At 41.9% G+C, this 10,196-nt stretch overlaps 1 protein-coding gene across 3 annotated transcripts in view; it reads left to right on the plus strand.

Annotated features, from left to right (window-relative positions):
- The first annotated feature begins 997 nt into the window (after positions 1-997).
- Positions 998-10,196, plus strand: part of kmt2a (lysine (K)-specific methyltransferase 2A) — a 45,361-nt gene continuing 36,162 nt past the window's right edge. For all 3 annotated transcript variants that reach the window (XM_020600229.1, XM_020600231.1, XM_020600230.1), the window contains exon 1: positions 998-1,315. In XM_020600229.1, the coding sequence (XP_020455885.1) occupies positions 1,070-1,315 (246 nt within the window). In that variant the 5' untranslated portion in view covers positions 998-1,069. The remainder of the gene's footprint in view (positions 1,316-10,196) is intronic.

The raw sequence follows: 10,196 nt of genomic DNA on the forward strand, positions 1-10,196 counted from the left end.
CATTTGCTGATCTATCCAGTACATCTCTAAATGAGGTGAATGGCCCCTCAGGTAAATATTTCTAAACTCAAATCTCATCAGAAAAGCTGAACATGCTAGATATACTCTGCCTGTGTGCACTTAGGTTACTTTCAGTAACATTAAAAATCAATATTTTCACAGTTTACTTACATAAGCTGCTAATATGTTGTTTTTTACAGTGATTAATAAAACAATTATTAAAGAGCAAAAACTTGTTTTTAATCTTTTTGTCTCAGTGTATATAATAATACACTATAATATAATTACCATTCTGCAGATTATAACTTGTAACTTGATCTAACATTTTGGACTGTTATATTCTCTTTCAGAAATAAAGATTTCACTGTACTCTATTAGAACGGTACATACTGTAATAGTGATGAAAAAGATAAATGGAAAAAGAGACTATACAAGTCTCAATACAAATTTATTATTAAATATAAATGTATTCTTTTTCTAATGTATTGTTTTTCTTTAAGTGGCAGATATTATTTAGTTATCTTGAAGGTTCTGCTATTCCTTTTAAAGCTGCTTTGAAAACACTTCATGCATTTTAGAAACAGTATGCCTTGTAACAAGCGGTTAGTACCAGTAATGTTGCTGGGAGTGGGGTACAGAATTAATTGCTACGCCCCTGCTTTAATACAAAGCTACGTGTAATTCTTGCAATATTCTTCCTCGTTTTCTCAGTCGTAGTTTGGCTTGTGTTATCTTGGAACTGGCTGCAGAGAATAAAGATCCTCGCCAACCTTGTTATAAGAAGCTGAACCGAAAGCTAACGGGTTGGTCTTTCCTTGTGATTCAACTGCGACGCTCCTTTCCCGGGCAAAGCCCCTGAACCTGACTTGGATTCAACCATGCAGAGTCTGAATAGGGCTGCTGAGAAAATGCATTGTCGGGGTTTCTTTAGTTCAGCCCCGCAACATGTATGACGATATGTCGGCCAGTGAGAGCTGAGCGTTGAGAGAGGTTGTTTATGTGGAGTGCTGGGTTAGGGTTCCGCCCACCGAGGTATCTCTGATCGCAGGGCAGACAGGCAGAGTGTAAAATGGCGCACAGCTGTCGGTGGCGGTTCCCTGCTCGGCCCGGAGGGAGCAGCAACTCCGGTACCGGGAGGAGAGCGGGCCGAATCAGGGTTACTGCCTCTCTGCGGAGTATCTTGGGAGCCCACCCCAACGCAGCTGGACTCGGACCCGGTTTTGATGCTGCATTACAGGTCTCTTCGGTTATTGGAAGCAACCTGCAGAAATTTCGGGATGTTTTGGGGGAATCGAGCGACTCGAGCAGCGGGGAGGTAAGCACAAGACAGGACGGGAGCAGCCTAATTGTATGCCGGGAGCATCATTTGGACAGCTGGAGGGCTTGGTTCACTTTGAGAGCCCTTCGGTACATTTCGGATGAACAGCTAACGGTTGGTTCCTCTCTGCTCCAACGCTGACCATATTCTCCTCTTCCTAACGATAAGTGTGGCTGTGAGCAAACTTGTCATTGTCAGGATGCTCAGTTAACTTTGAGTTGGTTCTGTGGCCTTAAACTCTGCAGTAACGTGTTATAACGTTAGCTTTAGATATGAAACAACACAAACACTAAATGGTCATAAGCGATATGACTTCATTACTATCTCCACTGGAAAGAAAGTTTTCTTCTGCTGCTAACATTAGTTTGCTAGCACCACCAAAACACTGGTGTTGTTAACCACAACACACAGTATTGTTAACCCATAGCAAATATATAGGTAATTTAGGGACTAACATAGACTGCGTACCTATGCCGTTACAACTGGTTTATTGGTTAGCGGCTTGACATTAGCTTGATGTGAAACCTTAAGGCTGGACATGTCGCTTTCAAATTCATGTAACATTAAATCAACGCACCGTTAAAGTTGTCGTCCCGTATTACCTTTAATATTCATTCCGTACAGTAAAATTATATTTAAGCATCTGTGTTTATCATAGCGACGTTTCCTTGTGGTGCAATAGCATGGGAGCTTCATGGTAGCTTTTATGTTTGAAAACAAGACATGTCAACTTGAAGGAGCCGAGAGTGCACAGTTGTGGTTTGTAACAGCCAACATTAACATAAACTTAGGGTCTATCTGCAACGTCTCCGATAAGCGGTGGATCATTATTCACTTTACTTGCTTTCGGGTTTTCTTTAGACAGTCTTTGCCTGCTAAATATCTTAGTACTGACAACATGAGGTCAGAGGCTGGCTGCTCGCAGTGAGGTGTCAACCTTTCAGCGAGGCTTGGCTAACATAGTTGATTGGTTAGCTCGCGGGCTAGCTGTCTACATCACAGCTAAAGTACACCATTATCCTTCAGTCGTAAGCGACGTTAAAGTTGCAGCTTCGCTCGGGAGCTTACTGAATTTACCTGCGCACAGCATATTGCTACGCAGCGGGTTAAAGCATCGTAGCTAGAGTTGGCGGAGCTTATACACAAAACTAAATAATTTCCATTGCTGTGCTAGGACAGCTACCATGCTACGCACTACGCCACGCTAGCCATCGGGGCTATTGCTGATGCATAGGAAAATGGGAGGTGGACATGTTTTCCCCTTCTCTACATAGCCACAGCGTAGCTAGTACCAAAATAATATCGTGTTTATTACGCTTGGAGAGGACGTCTGATACACAGTCACATATCAAAATGTTCTTCAGTGTTGAAGTGCTAATAAGATAGCATCGATAGGAGGTGGTGTGTGAATTCGCTTCGATTTATCAGAGAAACGAGACTTGCTAGTGATAGTGCGCATGCAGGGCTGCCTACAATAACAAGGACCCCGTTCTTGACGGACCGTGTGATGTGGGGGTGTGTTCGCCTTAGCGAACTACCATCTTCCTTCTTCATGATGAGCAGCATGCGTTCATTGCAGTGGGAGTACACTGTGTGGGGATGTTTACCACCAGCTCCACTGCTCCGAGTCTGAGCACAGACAGAACACTTACTTGGTTGAATTAAAGCAGTATTTGCCTACATACTAATTAGACATTTTTGCAGTTTTTTCCTGGACTTGAAATATGCTTGGACTTTTACATACATTTGAATGGTGCTTTGGAGATTGTAATACCTTATATCCTGTAGCAGTCAGGCATAGTAGCATATTGGAAGTATTTCCTGATTTAAAGAAAAAGATATTAATGTCATAATATTCTTGACAGCTTAATGTGGAGATCCCTTCTTAAAGGTACATTAACTAAGATTTTACACATGATAAATCAAGTGAAAATGAGACAGGATGTAGTGTCTTTCTAATATACTGTCCCCCTCCATGACAGTCTCCTGCCTTGAACTTCTTTACCTTATATTGTCAAAGTATAATTTGTAAATTAACCTCGTCTGCCACCTAGCAAAGGTTATAAGAGTTTTTTTGAACTGCAAGTAGTCATTTCAAATAGCCAGGCGTGGAGGAGCTCTCTGCAGCTAAAAGTCTGAAACAGTGCCTCCCAGACAGAAGAGGTCATGTTCTTTTGCACAGAGAGTGGGACAAAGAAAGAGTAAAAACCCAGGGTAACATCAGTTTGGCTTTTTGAGATGGAGAGCATTAAAAGGAGCCAAATAACTCAGATTTGATTCAGGTGTGGTGTTCTTCCTTATGGATGTTAGCATTTTAAAGTAATGTGTTTCTTTTGGTATCATTTGCATGGTCCTGATTTTACTATTGTATTGAATTAATATGATTTAATTTGGGGAGTTATTCCAGCTTAATGTACCATTAGTGCTTTGTGTCACATTAGCAGTAACCAGAGTGCTACACTGTTTAGTCACATTTACTTGTTGTTCGGCTAATGCTAGCTTTGGACTGTCCAGTTTGTCACAGCCAGGCATCTGTAGTTTACATCATAGCTTTAGGAAACAGGACAGGAGGGCCAAAGAGCAGAAAGGAGTGGTTTAAGATGTACCTTTATTTTGAGCCTGGCTAGACGCCATAGCTGCTGAAAAGAAACTAGGTAGGGAGCCTTTAGGTAACTGAGTCCCTCCAACCCTTTACTCCTAAGCACTAAGAATAAAATATAGCAGTATTTTAGATGTGTGGAGACATTTTGGATTATTAAATCCCCATGGAATAAATTATATAGAAATTTCAGACAAAGCATGGTGATTTCATAGATTTTTAGTTAGGTTTGTACTTCCAATAAATAGTTTATGATGTTTTGGAGAAATACAGTTTTTGCTTGAAATGTCAGTTTTGGGTTCAGGTGACTTTTTAAGCTTTTCAGGTGCCTCCTATCCCTCCTCTGAAAGACTGATAATCAGTGAGACTGTAACACTATTTGGGATGTGAGGAGGCAAACCAGACAATAAACTCCAAATGCAACTTGAATCATATTAAGATTGTGGACACAACATAGGGATTTCCTTGATTTTTACCTATATTCGTGCTTTACATCACAGCTTTATGATATTTTGGAGAGAGAGTAATTTTATGTGAAGTTTCAAGAGACAAGTGGTGTCTCAAGTATCAACATGTCCCTTCCTCCCTTACTCCAATGAATGAGTGGATAGCAGTATTTAGGATGTGTGGAGACAGACTGGACCATTAAATCCCCATGGAACCTGAAGCCTGTCAAAGTCGTGGACACAGCATGGTGATGAGAAGCAGTTCATTGTCTGTCTGGCCTGACCGGGACAGGATTGTTCAGGCTCACTGCAGCCTGCTGAGCTCACAGGGCGACCCTGAACAGAGCGCCAGCCGGACACTTGGCCACCCCTCTTTCCTCTATCCAGGCAGAAAACCCCAAATCCTCTTCAGACACACATCCCTGTCTGAGAGGCAGAGCAACTTTTATTCTGACAGCTGCCACTTTGGAATGGATTACTAAGCCTATTGGGGTGGCTCAAAAGGGTGCTTGTTGGCTGCTGCTGTCCAAATGAAGGCATTTGTTAGCTTTTGTATGTGTGTAGGGGATTCAGTTTCTTGATCCAGCCAAATTGCTGTTGCTTGTTTTGGCGCTGGGTGCAGCCTATATTGACAGTTTTTGTTGTTGTAAATGTGTGACCTTATCACCCCCTCCCCAACAACCTCAAAACCAACCTCTCTGTCCACCTTATCTTATTTTTCCTTTCTGTTCTTGGTCGATTAAATCTTGTCTTCTCCTGCATTCTACTTACATATTATTGCCAATGTTTAATCATTCATACAAAAGTCCAGCTGAATAGATTATCAACCCAAATGCCTCTTTGCCTTACTGGTGTGAGAGAAATGGTGTGTTTGAGCGGAAGGGGCTTCAGTCCAGCAGGTGTTTGGCCTATTTATATAGAACACCCCCCACCCCACCCCCTTACCCATCCCTGAGACAGCGTGTGGATTGGAGCAGGAAGCTTTGTGTCTGCTTTTATTCTAGCTCTAACAAAGTGCGGGCGGCTGAAAGAGCGCATGCAGGGGTATCAAAGGGTGCGGGGCGACCCCCCTTCTCCCAACGGGACAACACTGAGAGGAGAATTAGTCACAGACCCTCCCATCCATGGCTTTATTCTGCTACAGCAGGCAGGCAAGGAGCTTTCACCTCTGCTTTAGGGGTTGCCTGACTGGGAGAAAGGCGGCAATTGTGTCGTCTTTCTTACTCTTTGTGTGTGTGTGTGAGAGAGAGATGTGGTAGGGGTGTCCCTCATTTATGTCCCTTTTTGCACTCAGGAGTAGGCGTGCCTTCTTTGTCTTTATTTTGATTAGAACTTCAATTCATGCTGTCTGCTAGGGTGGCTAGGATGGGGGTGTGTGTCTGGGGGTGCTGCCAGCCTGTGTGAGTGTTAATGCGTATGTGTGTGAGAGCAAGAGAGACACTACACACATGTACCCATCAGTCTGTTTGTCCATTGACTGTCTTCATCTCATTATGTGTGAGGTGTAGGAAGAGGAGGCGTCTTGTCCTGGAAAATGTTTGTTTTGGTCTGTGTGCTGTCGAGCAAATGTGAATCTGTTGCATTTACTGTTTGGACACTTGAAAAAACATGCCCACCTTTTGCTGTGGGCTCAGGGGGTCACAGAGCAGTATCACTGTGTGTTTTCCTCTGTTGAAGCTGGAGGAAACAAGATGATCTTATCATTGACTAAGAGTGGATCTGAGATATCCTTTGGTTATGGTACACTTTATGGTACTGGAGCAATTCTTGGAATTCCTCTGTGGCCTTTGTGAAGAGATGTGTCATCAGAGGGGCTTACAAGAGTCTGAGTCAACAATTGACATTCCAGGAAGTGATGAGGCATCGTGTATGTGCAGTAAATCCAAGAGGAATGCTTCCTGGAATGTGTAAAGATTTTTTTCCGCAGAATAGTGGAGAGGAATGATTTCTTAACAGGATCCTATCCTGAAAACCTAGACATCTATTTTACATCCCTCCCTCAGTTTGAATGACATTTCTATCCTCCACATTTACTAGTTCTAAAGTGCATTGTCTTTAAGTGGGTATTTTTAGACTTTAATGTCAGTGTAGTGCTTTTAGTATTATTTGGGAGTCAAATGGTCCCACTTACCTGGTCACTATGGCTTTAACATTTGGATTTGTTAGTGTTTGTAATGTTGGTTTATAAAATGAAGCCTATTTTAAAGCTGCTGTACCTAATTTCTTTTTAGCCGCTAGAGGGTCTAAAGAGGCTGAAAACAAACTGACGCCATAAGCTGCTCTTTGCATCCCCCATGAGGGCTTTCACTTTTTATTTGAATTTTGAACATTTGTTCGAATGTGGTAAAACAAACAAAAAAACAAACAAACAAAAACCGATTTGAACTGTAATGACCTCAACAATGTACACTAAATATGCACAAAAGGCCAGTTGATGTAATTTGCCTGACCTCTTTATTACATTTATTATATTATAATATTGTTACCGCAAGGACTGTGAATGTTCATTTTAATGCTATCATTCACGTGGTTGTCAAATCAATGCAAGAACAGTTTGTTTATTTGAAATGGTATGAGTGAAACAGTCTGAGTACCACTTGTGGCCAGCACTTGCTTATATGGTGGCAACTTCAGTTTAACATACAGTCCATGAAAAATTACACTTAAAGTAGAGCTGAATATAGTAAATATATCAGCATCATAAGTAATAAACTGTTATGAGAATGTGACTGTTGAGTTTGCTGATTGCATAAGCAGTGGTTAATCTTTCTGTTAAGATCTTAATGGTGCTGGTTGATTTTGCTAGCTGCAAAATATGGTCACCGATTTATCAGTGTTGGGTGTTATCAGAGTTGTTTGAAAGGATCATACAGTGTTTGTAGGGTACTCGTAGCACTGCTAATGGTATTGTTTAATGGATAAGGCGGATTCTTTCTCTGAAAGCACCTCAGGAAGTGTTGACATGATCCCAGGTCTAATGTTTGTACACCCAACCACATTCCCCATGCGTACTTTTTACATCGCTAAATGAATGAATATAAATAGCTATTGCAAATTAGCTGTATAGACAAATCATTTGTGGGAGGCATGGCTGATCACAATAAGAGTTTTTGTTTTTTGTGATGGCGTGTGATGAAGCACCTGCAGAATAAAGCTGTGTGCCCAAACTCAGTAATGAAGACTAACATAGGTGATTAAAACTAATCTTGTTTGACGTAGTCTGGGATTCCATAGTAGAGTAACCAATCCAAAATAAAGATGCTTTTCTGAAAGCCAATCCTTAAGCAAGGAATAACCTTTTTAGATTAAAGCCTGGTTATACCCTATGTGGGAAACTGGTCCCTTATCTTGTGCTAGTGCTTGCTCAAGGGGGATTTGTTGGGTTTTCCCTCTGTAATAATAGTGATAACAGTAAGGTCTAGACCTTACTTTGTAAAGTGTCCTGAGATGACTTTTGTTGTGATTTGGTGCTATACAAGAAAAATTTGATTGATAATCTAAATGCTGTCAGGAAACACAGTCACAATAAGAGTTTTTGTTTTTTGTGATAGCGTGTGATGGAGCACTGGTCTTGAAGTGCTGTCAAAATGAAACAAAGAAGCATACCTCAAACCAAATTCACATCTGTCCCATAACTGTCAGGGATAGTCCCTTACCATCTGAAAACGATAATGTTGCTACCACAGTGAATCAGACTGGTTTCCTTTTCTCTGTTGTTTAGGGATTTCATATCAAGTAATGTATGCATTGATCAGTTAGATGAGATGTGATGGACTCGTACAAAGTAAATCTGCTCCGAATTTCATGGTGATGAAGAAGAACTTGAACAGTTGTGTTCAAAAACATTCTTGTGCATCCTTTCATTGAAGAGATAAAATAGGTCTTTCCAGTAACCTCCTTCTTCCTTGCACATTGCAAGGTAGTACATGAACCCTTCCTCACTACTCTACTACAGGTTTTGTTTACTATTTGAAGTAACGCCCCTGTCCCGGCCCTACTGTTGAGCCATGGTGAACCTTGTATTTCATATACTGCTGTTCAGTGTTCATCAGCCAGTGGGTGAGCAAGGGATGAGTGAGTGACAGAATATGTGTTTGGGAGCATGGCAGAGAGCAAGAATAAGGGGGAGCCTTGTCATGTGTGGGAGGCCTGTTTAGATTGGGATTTGGCAAGATATTGTATGAGCATGTCGAAACCCCAAACCCCTTTCATCCTCAGTGCTCCCAGGAGACAACTGCACTCCCCCTTTGTGGATGGTGCATGCGGTCAAGATGTTGCTTCCCTGTCTTTTTTTTTTCCTCTACTCTCCTCCCTCCTACCACCCCCCTTCCTCGCTCTTGTTAGCTTGCTTGCCTTGCCTGTGCTCCCCTCCCCCGCATGCTCACGCCTATGATCTGCTTGTTTACATCTTGTGCAGTTCCCACACGGTGGAGAGTATTATTTTGCTTCCTTCTAAACGTGTGCATGTATAACTGACAGAATCAGAGGTACACATGCATGAGCATGCATGTACATGAACCTGTGTCGTCCACTCTATGCATTTTCCTCTAGGAAAACCATGTTGTGATGTCATTGCCTGCTACTCGCACTATCACAGCGAGTCAGAGCCGTTCGTTGGTACTCCGCCCCCCTCACTTCACCAACCAAGAGCAGCAGCTTGCTCAGAGAGGAGAGGATGCTGGTATTGATGTGAGGAGAGAGACGAGGTGGAGAGAAAAGCCTATGCTCAAATGCACTATGAGCAGCAGAGGATGACTGCCAGGATAGACAGCAGGATTGACTGTCTGTTATTGTTGTTTGCTCATATGTATGACAGATGAAAGAGACCATTTTGTTAGTGCATTTTTCTGGTTTTTAGATTTTTTTTAAATCATATTCCACAGTGTGAATATTACACGAGCATTTAGGTACGAGTTATTCATGTTGTAATGTGTGTAACTCTTAGCTGGTGCAAATCACTTTGCATGTAGGCATACACATACACACTAGTCTCGACTAAGCTTGGATAGCAGCTGCTCTACAAACTGGGCCAAGGAGACCTCAACTGCATCCGCTGCTATACACACTGCTATAAATAAACATGATGAAATGACATACTCACCTCCACTGTTAAAACACACACACACTGATTTCAAAAAGTAGTGGCACACATAGGATCTTGAAAATGTTAATCATCCTCCAGTGATTTTTTTTTGTTTTGTTTTGTTTTGTTTTGTTTTGTTTTTCACATCTGAAGGCTTTACTGAGGCACGAGAGGAAGAATTGTACAGAACAGTCTGTACATACAGTATAGTGCATTTACACACTATTTCTGGAAACACCACCACTACAGCTAAGTCACAGAGAAGATGAAAATATTTCCTTGTCAATATTCAGTAGGTGAAATATCAGGTGCAGCTTGGAATGTATTTGTTCACATTTGTTTCTGGAGTACAGTGTGCTTTTGTTGTGCAAGAACATGGCAAGTCATTCATTAGAGCCTATTTACTCTTCCAATTTAGGTTCTCAGATGATCTCTGACACATCATTAGAGCCAATGTCTGGCAAATGGGTGATGATTCTTTGTGTTTGCTCCTGTAACTGGTTTGTTCTAAGGTAATAAGACTTAAGTGGCCATTCACACACAGGCGCAGTCAAGAGGAAAACTGTGAACTCTGTGTGTTTCAATGGGGCTCTTGGTGCATATTATGACACATTCGTGTTTTTCAAGTCATGGAGCGAGAAGTGTAAAATCCATCCATCCATCCATTTTCCTCCGCCTATCCGGGACCGGGTCGCGGGGGCAGCAGTCTAAGCAAAGATGCCCAGACCTCCCTCTCTCCAGACACTTCCT

Source organism: Monopterus albus, unplaced genomic scaffold, assembly GCF_001952655.1.
Source record: "Monopterus albus unplaced genomic scaffold, M_albus_1.0 scaffold45.1, whole genome shotgun sequence".
Taxonomy (NCBI): Eukaryota; Metazoa; Chordata; class Actinopteri; order Synbranchiformes; family Synbranchidae; genus Monopterus; species Monopterus albus.